A 13,845-nucleotide genomic window follows, 5' to 3' on the forward strand; every position below is an offset into this window, starting at 1 on the left:
CAACTTAGTTAATGGGGTCGCCTCCACCCAGCCCCTCAACTAGAAACTACGGAACATGTACTCATATTTGGGGGGCTTCCAAAACACTTTTTCAATCACTCCACTGGTCACTTACTATCCTATCAGTCTGACTTTCCTTTAAGACCGTGAGCTTCTCAAGGCTTGAGGACAAATTCTGTCTGCCGTGCACTTCCACTCATCCCCGAATGGAGTGTCTAGCCCCACGTGTGCTTCTAATTTACTGAAAGAAAAAGTAGGGGGGAGAAGTCATGTCTCCGACTTTGCTTAAAACGAAGGAGAGCAGACTATTAAGAACAGAAGAGCTCATGTTAACTTCCATCTTTGTGAGAGGCTTAACGCTCTTTGTATTAATTGCTACAATTAGAAACTTCACAACCAGAAATTTAAAAATAAACACGGAAGCATAAAGATGAATTCTAGTCACCATTCGACAAACACCTACTGTTTAGTTACAACGAACACAGATGTGATCCTGCGCTCACAGAATCCACCAGCAGCAGGAAGACAGGCAAACGGACGAGAGGATGGCAGCTGAGCGGGACGGCAGGTGGACGGCTGACCCGTAAGAGTGCAAAGTGGAGGGACTCAGGCGGGATGTGCCTTGGGACTGTATCCTCGCTCCTGGATTGCATGGCAAGGGCCTCCATGATATGGCAACTCCCAACACACGCTGGGAGGGTGTCTCCCGGACAGGTGCACCCCTAGACACAGTATTCTCTCCTCTTCCCTCCCAGACGCTGGCACAGGGAACTGCGAGGCGGGAGCCAGACCTCCTGTAACCTCCCACTCCGCGGTGAATGCCACATCGTTAAGAACAGCCAGACTCCCAGGAGTTTATCAAGTGACAGATCCTGAAGCATATTCTCAGATCCACAGAAACCAAAAAGCAGGAAGCTCTTCCAAATGCACAGGAGCAGAAAGCTAGCGATTCCATCAAGACCTCAACCAAGGCTAGAAGCACCTACCTTCTACCTTCCAGATTAACTGGAGCTTCTTTTCACTCAACCGTCTATGTAAAACCCCGAGGAACTAATTAAGAGGAATTTATTTATACTTGCCTATGAAATTAAAAGGGGCTAGATTAACTGTATCCACAGCTGCCAAATTATGAAGCTCAAGTAAAGGCAATCTGTCGAAGCAAATTTAATCCAGATAAAAATAAATAAACTCAACACACACGCGCGCACACACACATCCCAAAATAACACATGAGCACAGACACAAAGAAAGGGCTAGTCTGCCTAATGTCCCCAACACTTGTCAAACTTACTCTGACATTTGACTATCAAGCTGCTCATCCGTGAGCAGGATAAAGGGGGATAAACAGAAGAACAAGGAACTACCGCCCTTTTTATTAAGAGGGTTTGGTGCACGTGTGTGTGCGCACACGTGAACACCTCAGTATCCATCTCTTCCATGGTCACGAATAACACAAGCAAATCCCAAGACGTGCAGAAGGAAAATGTGAGCCTGAACGGACAGGGAAGGCATAAACGATCCCAGCGTACCCACACGACAGGTATCCCTGGGCCATAAAACCGAATGAATGATCAAGACACACCCAACAGCATGGATAAATCTCAAAATAATTATATTGAGTGAGAAAAGTAAAAAAAAGAAGGACTGCGGTACAATTCTATTTATACACATTTCTGAAAATGCAAACTGTCCTCTCATGACTGAGAGCAGATCAGTGGTTGCTTGGGGATGAGGGACCGGGAGAAGCAAGAAGCAGGTGTTACTCAGGGGCACAAGGAAGCCTCAGGGATGACGGAAATGTACATTATCCTGATTGTGGTGACATGTGACAGATGGACACATACATCAAAACATCCAACCTTACATTTTAAACATGTGTAATTTATTATGTATCCATTATACCTCAAAACAACCATTTAAGGGGTGCCCGAGGTGCAGTTGGTTGAGGGTCTGGCCCTTGATTTTGGCTCAGGTCATGATCTCAGGGTCCTGGGATAGAGCCCCCTGTCGGGCTCTGCGCTCAGCACCGAGTCTGCTGGAGATTCTCTCTCCCACCCCTCTGCCCCTCCCCCATTGCACACGCCTTCTCTCTCTCTCTCAAATAGATAAAATCTTTTAAAAAAGAAATAGAAAAAGAAAAGCTGTTTAAAATGTTTTAAATAAAAATCAATTCACATCGGGGTGCCTGGGTGGCTCAGTGGATTAAGCCGCTGCCTTCCGCTCGGGTCATGATCTCAGGGTCCTGGGATCCAGCCCCGCATCGGGCTCTCTGCTCCGCAGGGAGCCTGCTTCCTCCTCTCTCTCTGCCTCTCTCTCTGCCTGCCTCTCTGCCTACTTGTGATCTCTCTGTCAAATAAATAAATAAAATCTTTAAAAAAAAAAAATCAATTCACATCGACCACTGTAGGGGTTTCCGAAAGAACGTCACAGCAGGAGTGAGATCACCCTGACTTTTAGAAGGATATGTCATTTCAGTCACATACTGCACTCGTGGACAAGTGACAGACAGCACTTTCGGAATAAATATAGATGGGAAACACCTACAGGCTTATCCTTCCTCCCTGCTCATGGCTCTCATGGTTTAAAAAGATAAACACGTCTTCGTCAAACTTCTCTGGGTGTCTCAGAGAGGCTCTGGGACTCAATAGATGGCTGGTGTTCAGACGGAACGGAGCCAAAAGGCCGCCCAGTCCCACTTCCTCACTTTCCAAAGAGACCGAAGAGTCTGCCCTGTCTTGGGGAGTTCACGTGTGTTTGCAGACACCCGACTTTGTCATCTTAGTTTCGAACTCTCCGCCAGGCTTCAGGCGCATTGACTCAACTGCCCGCTAAACCAACGCACCTCAATGTCTCATAATATCTAAAAACTTACGGGAGCCCAGAAGGGAACTCTTGATCCCCCCCACCGACCTCTCCCCGAAACTCACACATCTCAGCAGATGCAGCGTCACGAAGCCAGAGGCTCGGCCAGGTCAGCTGAACGGCAACCGACCCCGGACTACCGCCACTCTCTTCCCTTCCACGGCGACTCCGTTCCTAGATCGTCTCTGTTCTCTCTGCCAGCTGTACCACGCCGCGCATCCCGCCTCCACCCCCACGGCTGCCCACGCCTCCCCCGGTACCTACACGGTCTCTCTGTTCCCTCTCGTGCCTCCGCACATCGGTCGCCACACAGCAGCCAGTACCGTGATGACATCAGTCCCCAGCTTCCAAACGAGCGAGGAGACCACCATTACCACTAAAATAAACTCATCTCTACTCTGCCCTCAAAGAACCAGGCCCTCTCCCCAGCCTCGCCGACCACTGTATCTCACTGAAGGCCTTTAAACCCTACTGACCTCCCGACACACCAAACGCATTTCCGCCTCAAGGCCAAGGTCCCCCACCCCCACCCCTGGAACGTAGAAAACACCGATACTTCACCGCTCACATCTCAACTCAAGGGACGCCTGGGTGGCTCAGGAGGCCGACGAGGGTCTGACTTGGGCTCAGGACATGATCTCAGGGTGCTGGGATTGAGCCCGGCCTGGAGCACCTGCTCAGCAGGGAGTCTGCTTCTCCCTCTCCCTCTGGCCCTTCCCCTGGCTCATGCTTCCACTCTCCCTCTCAAATAAACTCGTTTGCTTATTTATTATATTTGCTAATAAAAATTCATCAATTTAAATTACTCGTTCATTCCTGCTATCAGAAACATTAGCCCAAATAAGAATAGTAATCCTTTCCTAATTTCCCTTGAAAACTTTCCTATCCAGGGAGCAACACACTACTGGGTGAGAGCACCCACCCTAAAAAAACAAAGTCACTTTCAATGGTCCTATCGAATCTACAAGGCTTTGAATTATGCAAAAACTCATTGTTCTCCTGGGCTGCCTCAAGGCATCAGATTTCACTTCAGTACAATGTCAACTTACACATATGTTGATCTGATTTTGAAATTCTACTACCTCCCACCAAAAACAGTCTACTTTTCGATAAGAATCACATCAATATAAAAAGTATTAACTTTTCATGATTAGCTCGCGCTCTGAGACACTGCCCTTGGAATGCTTAGCCATTAAGCACTTATACATCATCCAAATGAGCCAACGTAAGCATTTTTGATTTTTCACTTTTTTTTTTTTTTGGAACTTTTAAAGGCTTCAGACACCGCCATCAAAAAAAAAGTCACAAATGATCATTATGTCCCTTGATGTCATATACTGTAAATTATTCTATAGTAAATCTTTAGAAATAATCCCTAGAATGTACATTTCACAGGAACACGGATCTTCTCTGTTTGGCTTACTGTAACCCCTAGCACCTACTCCTGGCATATGACCAGCACGTTAGCAAACACGTGCTGTTAGGTACTTGCAAACTCACATTTGGTCTCACCATTTTCAGATCACCTATTATTGCAAATTTATGAAGAATCGCTTCTTCTTACTGCTTGATGCCATTTTCACATTAAGCATGAGCTAAAAAGTAATTCTTTGATATAGTCATGACAAATACTGGACGTCCAAATTACATGGTGACATACGGCGAGCTGATCACAAGGGACCGACAGCTATCCTCTGATGCAGGGCACGCAGAGGCGGCAGGACTCCATGCAGTCGTGGGACACGGACTCCGCTACCAGACTCCTAACGAGAGTTTCCGCTCTCAGGCTAGGGAGGAAACCACAGCTGGAAGACCATCTGTACGCCCCAATTTATCAAATATTTACACCAACTCTGAGGTGAATGTTAAGTAGCTGCATACAGCTGATAAAGAAAGTCAACATAATTAAGAAGTCAAAGGCAGCAATTATGAATCATAGAAAAGCCACTGGGTTTCGAGGTGTGTCACTAGTAATTTATTACTAATGAGAGTTAAAATAGTCAAGTTTGCGAACAATTTACTTTAATAAAGTTTATCCCCAAAACATTACTCGTGCCCTCGTCATTTCTAAGAAAACAGCAGCAGAGACGCAACTGGTTTGCTGGGAAGTACATGTGACATGCTGTGCGGAAATGGGACTGCGTCTCACACGCATGCCACCCAGCCTCTCACAGCAGGCTGACCGTGTACATCTCGAGGAAGCAGCACACGGCTACCCAAGAAGCTACAAATACAAGTCCTTGCTCCAGCCGTAGCCGAGTAACTCTGGCATTTACAACCTCTTTATGTCACCGTGCCTTAATAGGAAAATCAGGATAACCCCATCTACATTCGTGGGTTGTGAAACTGACAGAGAAAAACGTCACGCAGACTTCGCTTCCTCACCCACACGGTCTGCCTGCCTGGCCAGCTGACGGAGGCGCAGCAGGCTCAGATCCCACGAGGGTTGTCCCCCTTAGATGAGGTCTACCTGGAATAGTCAAATTCGCAGAAGCAGAAAGTCGAATAGGGAGGGAGAGATGGAGAGTAGTTGTTAAATGGGTATACAGTTCCCAGTTTGCATCTGGGGCTCTGCTGTACAACTATGTGAACGGACTTCATGCTATTAAACTATACAGTTAAAAACAGTTAAAGTGGCACATTTTATACATTTACATATGCTAGATGTTACCACAATTTTTAAAAGGGGGCATCTGTGTGGCCCCGTCGGTTAAGCATCCAACTCTTGGTTTGGGCCCAGGTCAGGACCTTAGGGTCATGAGACTGAACCCCACGTCAGGCTCCGTCCTGGGCTTGAGGGTGCTGCTTGATTCTTTCTCTCTCTCCCTCTGCCCCTCCCTACCTCTCTAAAAAAAAAAAAAAAAAATACATTTTTTAAAAAGAATCAAGAAGTTCATCAAAAGACATCATAAAGGGGGCGCCTGGGTGGCTCAGTGGTTTGGGCCACTGCCTTCGGCTCGGGTCATGATCTCGGGGTCCTGGGATTGAGTCCCGCGTCGGGCTCTCTGCTCGGCGGGGAGCCTGCTTCCCTCTCACTCTCTCTGCTTGCCTCTCTGCCTACTTGTGATCTCTCTCTGTCAAATAAATAAATAAAATCTTTAAAAAAAAAAAAAGACATCATAAAGAAAATCACACTATAAACTTGAAGACTATATTTTACAACACACTATAATAAAGAATTCAAAACCAAGGGGCGCCTGGGTGGCTCAGTGGGTTAAAGCCTCTGCTGCCTTCAGCTCAGGTCATGATCCCGGGGTCCTGGGATCGAGCCCCACAGCAGGCCCTCTGCTCCGCGGGGAGCCTGCTTCCTCCTCTCTCTCTGCCTGTCTCTCTGCCTACTTGTGGTATCTGTCTGTCAAATAAATAAATAAAATCTTAAAAAAAAAAAAGAATTCAAAACCAAAAGAGAGAGAACCTCTAAAACCATTAAGAAAAGACAAATTACCCAATTTTTAAAAAGACAAAAGAATGAGCATTTCACAGACGAGAAACGGCCAGGAGCTATATGAAAAAATAATAGCGTTATTGTGTTCAGGAAAACTAAAAATTAGAATCACAAAATCTTTTCATACCCAGAAGAACAGCTAAAGGGTTTCAAAAAAAAAAAAAATGAGGTGCTGATGAGGATTCAATACGCTATTGGTGGGGGGTGTATACTGGTATTACCACTTTGGAAAACAGTTTGGCATTATTTAATAAAGCTGAAGACACATTCTCCATGACCATTAATTCCACCCGAGGTAGATAAACCTTAGAGAAATTCTTGCATATGTGACCAGGAGACATGAACAAAAACTTCACTACAGCCTTATTTATAAATAGTAAAAACATGGAAACCACCCAAATGGCCTTGGCTCGGAGAACACCAATAAGTGTTAGCGTATTCACACTCCACAGAAGTGGGAATAAAGAATGGCAGCTAAGCTGACCAGAATAAATGTATCTGGCAAACATAATATTGATGTAAAAAGCAAGACTCAGGGGTGCCCGGGTGACTCAGTGCGTTAAGCGTCCCACTCCTGATTTCAGCTCAGATCGTGATCTCCGGGTCAGGAGATCCACCCGGCTTGGGCTCACGGAGTCTGCTTGTCCCTCTCCCTCTGCTCCTCCCTTGCTTGCTCGCTCGCTCTCTAAAATAAATAAAATCTTAAAATAAATAAAATTTTAAAAGCAAGACTTATAAAAAAATACCTGGTATAAATCATTTAAATAAAGGTCAAAAGTCAAAACTGAGCAAAACTAAACACTATGCTGTTTAAAGGTACACACGTTCACGGTGAATACCACTAAAGGAAATGAGAAATTCCAAGTTCTAGAAGTTATTCCTCTCTTGAATGAGTTCGGAGACAGGCACCCAGGGAGCCTGAAAAGGTCTCCCTGAACTTGTAAGTATGGGTGAGGATTTCATCATCCTCTAATGACATGGTGATTGTTCCTAATCCCCTGCAAACCTAATTTTTTAAAATCAACTCCCCAGAAAAGAGAAGATGTACTAGGACAAAAGGTTCTAAAAATAAGAAAAGAACTTTGGGGGATGGAAGGGTAAAGGAGAGAACTGTAAGTCCCCCAACACTTTAATTTTGTTTTCTAAGTAATAACCTGCCAACTTCCGTACAGCAACTTAGACCTGACATCCTCTGTGGCCCTGGTCACGTGTCACGTAGCTTTAATGCGCGGCTGCCAACTGACCCGAAAAATTCCTATTATCGGGCGCCCGGGTGGCTCGGTTGGTTGGGCGACTGCCTTCGGCTTGGGTCGTAATCTGGAGTTCTAGGATCAGTCCCACATCAGGCTCCCCACTCGGCAGGGAGTCTGCTTCTCCCGCTGATGTCTCTCCTCTCATTGTCTCTCTCTCTATCTCTCTCTCAGATGAATAAATAAATAAAATCTTTAAAAAAATTTTTTTTTTTAATTCCTATTATGAGAAGTGAGTTGGGGGAAATCAGAGGGGGAGACAAACCATGAGAGACGGAGAAACAAATTGGGGGGTTTAAGAGGGGTCAGGGTGTGAGGTTGGGTGAGCCTGGTGGTGGGTATTGTGGAGGGTGGGTATTGTGGAGGGCACGTAGTGCATGGAGCACTGGGGGTGTGTGTGAACAATGAATTCTGGAACACTGGAAGGAAATAAAATAAAACGGAAAAAAATTCCTATTATGGCACCAAACGTATAAATCCTTTAGCCTCCCTATATTCATCACAAGAAGAGGAATGGAGACAGGAAAGCCAGTTGCCCTCCTGGGCCACCGAAGAGAACAGAGAAGGGCAGGGAGAGCAGGAGAGGTAAGAAAGAAAGAGCACCACACTGGGACACCCGCCATCTGAGGACCCACAATACACGTGCACAGCTCTGCAGGGAAAACCCTAAAACTTCCAGTGCCTTCTGCCTGCTTACGACGCCCGAATCGAGCTCGGCAGCTCGGCGGCTCCGCGGCCGGCGGGCTGCATCGGCGGGGCCTGCGGCGGGCAGGGGGCCGCGGGCGGGAGGACCCTGCGCTCTCGGGAAGGATGTTTGTTTGATTTTGATTTTTGTCGCCGTTCTCATCAAATTACCACAGGCTCTTTACTCTGTCAAACCGAAGTCTTAGCCTGGAAGCACAACGGCGTCCTGCAAGGGAATCCCGAGCCCTCGCCTGCCCCGAGCTCCACACCCGGTCCGCGGTGGGCTGGACGCTTCTGCGGCGGAGTCCAGCAGGCAACTCCAAACCAACACAGCCAAACGGAGAGCCTTCGCGCCTACCCCTGCCCGTGCTCCAGAGCCGCCCTCCTTCCTCCTCCGTCATTTGCGCAGGAGCTCAGGCCAAAAACCCGGACGCTCCTGTCATCCCACTCTTCTCTCTCCCGCGCACGGCGCTCCATCAGCAAGCACAGCCCGTCCTGGCCCCCAGCAGACCGCACCCCCCAGCACACCCCCACGTGTGGCTGCTCAGAATGACTTCTTCCAGTGAGTATAATGTGGAATGTGGGGGTTAAAAAACAGCATTCGGGGGCGCCTGGGTGGGTCAGTGGGTTAAATCCTCTGCCTTCAGCTCAGGTCATGATCTCAGGATCCTGGGATCGAGCCCCGCATCGGGCTCTCTGCTCAGCAGGGAGCCTGCTTCCTCCTCTCTCTCTGCCTGTCTCTCTGCCTACTTGAGACCTCTGTCTTTCAAATAAATAAATAAAATCTTGGGAAAAAAGAAACAGCACTCAGTGGAGAGGCCGGAGAACAGTGCCTCAGCCCAGTAACCAAAGTTATACCAACAGTGTAAGTCAAGTTGAAAGCACACACACTTTGATGTGAAGGGATGAAAACGACACTGTACCTCTGTGGTCTTACAAACACCCACAAGCCCGGACTAATCATGAGAAAAACATGAGATGAATCCCACGTGAGGGACATGCTACAAAATGACCAACATGCCTCAAAGCTGTCAGGACATCCAAACCACAGGAAGTCTGGGAAACCGTCCCAGGCTAGTGGGTCGTAAGGAAACATGACAATTAAATGTAACATGGAAAATTCTACATGGGACCCTGGATCGCAAAAGGAACTTGTTATGAACTGAGTATCTGTATCCCCCCCCCAAATTAATACACTGAAGCTCGAATCCCCAATGTGATAGAATTTGGAGATGGAGCCTTTGGAGTAAATGAGATTTAGAAGAGGTCATGAGGGTGGGGCCCTCATCGTGGGATTAGTGCCCTGAGCAGAAGAGATACCAGAGAGTTCTCTCTCTCTCTTTTTTACTCCCCACCTTGCATCCCTTCCCCCCTCAAACACGCATGCACCAAGGAAAGGCCATGTGAACACACAGCAGAAAGGCAGCCACCTGTGAGCCAAGACAGAGGCCTCACCAGAGCCCCACCATGATGCTGGCACTCTGACCTCAGACATCAGTCTCCAGAACCCTGAGAAACAGATGTCTGTTGTTTAAGCCACTGCGTCTGTGGTATTCTGTTATGGAAACCCAAGGTAGTACCTTAAGTAAAAACTCAGGAAATCCAAATAAAGCATGGAGTTTAGTTAATAATGATGGACCAATATGGGTTCACTAGTTGTGACGAAGGGCCACAGTAACATATCGACAACAGGAAGAAGCAGATGTGGGTTATTTGGGAACTTTCTGTACTATCTTCACAACTCTGCAAATCTATAAATGTCCAAAAATAAGTTTAAGAGAAAAAGAAACTCAAATGTCTTCCTATCTTATTTAGTCCATTGTCAAATTCCTGCCAATCTCCCTCTCTCTCTCTCTCTCTCTCTCTCAACTGCATGGTATCATTTTTATGTTCAATAGAAAAAAAAAAAAAAAGCTCATCGGAAGAGTAAAATAGTGGTTGCCAGGGGCTGGCAGGGGATTGGGGTCTCCCACTCTCTTTCAACTCATCACCTAGCAGCACTCTGGTTTACCACGTTCACTTACCGTGAGGATATGAGTTACACAGGTGTATACGCATTTGTCAAAACAGATCAAACTATAGACTTCCAAACTGTGCAGTTCACTGTATGTAAGTTAACTTGAATGAACATTTTTAAAAAATAGGACTGATAAAAAAAGAAATCTAGGGGCGCCTGGGTGGCTCAGGCGCCGCTGCCTTCGGCTCAGGTCATGATCTCAGGGTCCTGGGATCGAGTCCCGCATTGGGCTCTCTGCTCAGCAGCAAGCCTGCTTCCCTCTCTCTCTCTCTGCCTGCCTCTCTGTCTACTTGTGATCTCTCTCTCTCTCTGTCAAATAAATAAATTAAAAAATCTTTAAAAAAAAAAAAAGAAATCTAAGAACATAAAAATTACCCCTGAACTCAGTAGCTTAAAACAAATAACAATATTCTTTTGCTCTCGAAGCTGCAATTTGAGCATAGTTGGACAGAGAGCACTCATCCCTGCTCTACCTGACATCAGCCAAGTACTGAAATTATGTAAAGGCTCACTCACTCGCATGTCAGATCCCTGGTGCTTGTCATCTGAGACCTTTGCTGGGGCTGTAGCTGAAACACCTTCACAGGACCCCTCTATGAGCCCTGGGCTTCCTCACAACATGGTGACTGGGTTTCAAGGACAAGCACTCTGAGAAAGAGAGAAACAGAGACAAAAGCAGAGCCTCACATACTGGTGGAAGCTGTAACCTTCTAATGACCAACGCTGGAAATCACCCAGCATCACTTCCACCATATTCTGTTAGTTGGAGTAGTCAGAAACCTGTCCCGGTTTGATGGGGAAGGAAATGAACTCCATCCTTGATAAGAAGTGATGAGAACTGAAGAGTGCTGTGACCATTTTTGGAAAATAAAATATACCATACGCTGAAATACGCTGGAAAGTAAAATATACCATACGCTGAAATACAAAATATACCATACGCTTTGTATCTCACGAATAGCAAGAGAGAATATATAGACTTAATTTATCCAAGACGTCACCATCTAGCAAACAAGAATCCCTGAAAGAGAACAACAAAAAGAGAAGGAAGAAGTTATCTAAGAAACAATTCCAGAGGATTTCCCAGAGTTAAAGAACATGAGTCACCAAACTGAAAAGAACTTACCGAGAATCCACACTGAGATAATGTGAAATTTGAGAACATCAAGAAAAACAGAAAATCCCATGAATCTTCAAGGGAGAAAAAATCAGGTCAACTACACAGTTAAGAGAACCAGACCGGCATCAGACTTCTCATCATCAAGTAGGTGGAAAAGAAACAACACGACGCCTTAAGAGTTATAAGGGAAAGTTATTTTCAACCTAAAGTTCTATGAAGATACTTTCAAATACATAAAGACTCTGAAAGCTGACTTCCCACGTGCTCTTTCTTAGCAAGTCAGTTGGAGATGTGCTTCAGCAAAATAAAAGTCTAAACTAAGAAAGATGGCCCAGGATTAAAGAAACAATGAACCTGGCTCAGACATGCAGTCAAAAGCGGGCAGGATGACAATGTTGTAGTAGGCTGATACGGCCACCAGTCCCGATCGGAGAGGGAAAATAGGAGGCTCCGGAAGACAATTACCCAAGGAGAGAAAAATAAATTCTCAAAGCGTAGACGTTATTCCGAAGGATTTGCCATTCAAAACTTAAATCAGCAATATACTTTCCAAATTTCTACAATGGGCAATAATTATTAATTTTAATAACAAAAAATTTTATATAAAGAAAATTTTAAATTAGCAAATTTAAAGGACAGAAAGCTATTAAGAAGAGAGGTTTTTGGGGTGCCTGGGTGGCTCAGTGGGTTAAGCCACTGCCTTCGGCTCAGGTCATGATCTCAGGGTCCTGGGATCGAGTCCCGCATCGGGCTCTCTGCTCAGCGGGGAGCCTGCTTCCCTCTCTCTCTCTCTGCCTGCCTCTCTGTCTACTTGTGATCTCTCTCTGTCAAATAAATAAATAAAATCTTTAAAAAAAAAAAAAGGAGAGGTTTTTAATTTTAAATTTAAATTGACTGTTTCTCTACCTAAAACTAAGTCTTCGGAAGTTTTTTTCCTCCCAAAAGAGAAATAATGTAAAATAATGTAAAATCTTACACTCCCCAACCCACAAAACAAAGGCATTTTCTGTTCAGCTGCCAATGAAAATTACCAGTTTTTAAGGGTTCCATTCTGTGTCCTCGAAGAAGTGATTTTTCAAAACATCCATAATTATGAAAAAGTGAGATTTTATTGCTTTCTAGCTGGTAAATCTACACAAAAACCATTTCCACCATATACTTTCATTCATTTTAGAAGTAGCCACCCTCGGGTGCCTGGGTTGGTCGGTTAAGCATCCGACTCTTGATTTTGGTTCAGATCATGATCTTAGGGATCAGGGATCGAGCCCTGCATCAGGCTCTGCGTTAAGCAGAGTGTCTTAGCAGGGTGTCTGCTTCTCTCCTTCTCCATCCCCCTCTGGCCCTCCCCCTGCTCACACACTGTCTGTCTGTCTCTCTCTCCCCATCTCTGGAATAAATCAATCAAAAGAAGAAGGAGGAGGAGGAAGTGGAGGAGGAGGAGTATTCACCTGCTGAAAGCACTTACGTGTCCACGTGCGCCCTGTAGTGAGGACCACCCAGTTCGAATGTCACCGGACCACCCTCTAGATAGAACCCCGCCGCGCAGCAGCTGGAAAGCCCAGTGGCACAGGGACAGCTGCACCAGCGCCATCTGTCCCAACAAGACCGGGCTTTGTGCTGCTGGTGGGAGCAGCAAGCAGTGGGTGTAAGATCTGGGCCCTCAGTTCGGGAAGCTCCTTCACACGGTTTGCCCTTACTCCGAAAGGATGACCGGGAACCGCTGCCACTTGTTGAGCAGCTACAACGTACGAAGGGGTCCGCTCCCTGAACAACGCTCTCTGTAACCTGGAAAAGAGTTCCTAGTATCCCCATTTTCTAAAATGAGGACATGGAAGCTCAGAAGGCCCAAGTAACGTGCTGAAGTCAGAGAGCAGGGCAGCCAGATTCAAGCTGAGGCCGAAACCAAAGATCACGCTCGGTCCAATCGGCCCCTCAAGTGCATATGACTAACTTACAACAGTTTGGAGAAAGACTGATGAAAAAAAAATCAACATTTCAAAAATACAAAGGCTGATTCTGGACCAGGAGACTTAAACTGCCAGGAAGGTTCCAGGTCTTACGATCCAGGGGGTCCGGGGAAACCTCCCTCACCTGGTAAAGCAGGATGATCCCTGGGCTGGTATCCCTCCTCATGGCCATCCGGATCTCGACCCTACACACCTGATCTTGAGACCCTGTCTTCAGTGTCCGCCAGATGACATTTCAGTGCACGACTGCGATCAGGCCTGGAGGAGACCAGGGGAGCTCCAGGGTGAGGACAGACAGAGACTGCTTCGGCCAGAGTCAGCACAAGTAATGCTCTCCACCCGGAAGGGAGCACCAGCGTCACTGCGAGGTGTGCCTTGTCCCAGGCACCGTCGGAACAATGTGTGACCACGCTGACCGGACACACAGACTGTGAAAACAGAAGCAACACTCAGGACAACAAGGAACTCCGAGTCACGGACGCCTAACAGAGAAGGCAGAT

The 13,845-nt window shown here is 46.5% G+C and overlaps 1 protein-coding gene across 2 annotated transcripts in view; it reads right to left on the reverse strand.

The window, feature by feature from the left end:
• MBOAT2 (membrane bound O-acyltransferase domain containing 2) overlaps positions 1 to 13,845 on the reverse strand; it is a 117,541-nt gene that overhangs the window by 82,853 nt on the left and 20,843 nt on the right. The window contains exon 2 of one of the 2 annotated variants that reach the window (XM_045979623.1): positions 13,470 to 13,773. The exons of the other annotated variant lie outside the window; for it this stretch is intronic. Coding sequence (XP_045835579.1) covers positions 13,470 to 13,517 — 48 coding nt within the window. The 5' untranslated portion in view covers positions 13,518 to 13,773. The remainder of the gene's footprint in view (positions 1 to 13,469; positions 13,774 to 13,845) is intronic. 2 annotated transcript variants of the gene reach the window in all.

The sequence above is a fragment of the Meles meles genome, chromosome 15 (assembly GCF_922984935.1).
Source record: "Meles meles chromosome 15, mMelMel3.1 paternal haplotype, whole genome shotgun sequence".
In the NCBI taxonomy this organism is placed as follows: Eukaryota; Metazoa; Chordata; class Mammalia; order Carnivora; family Mustelidae; genus Meles; species Meles meles.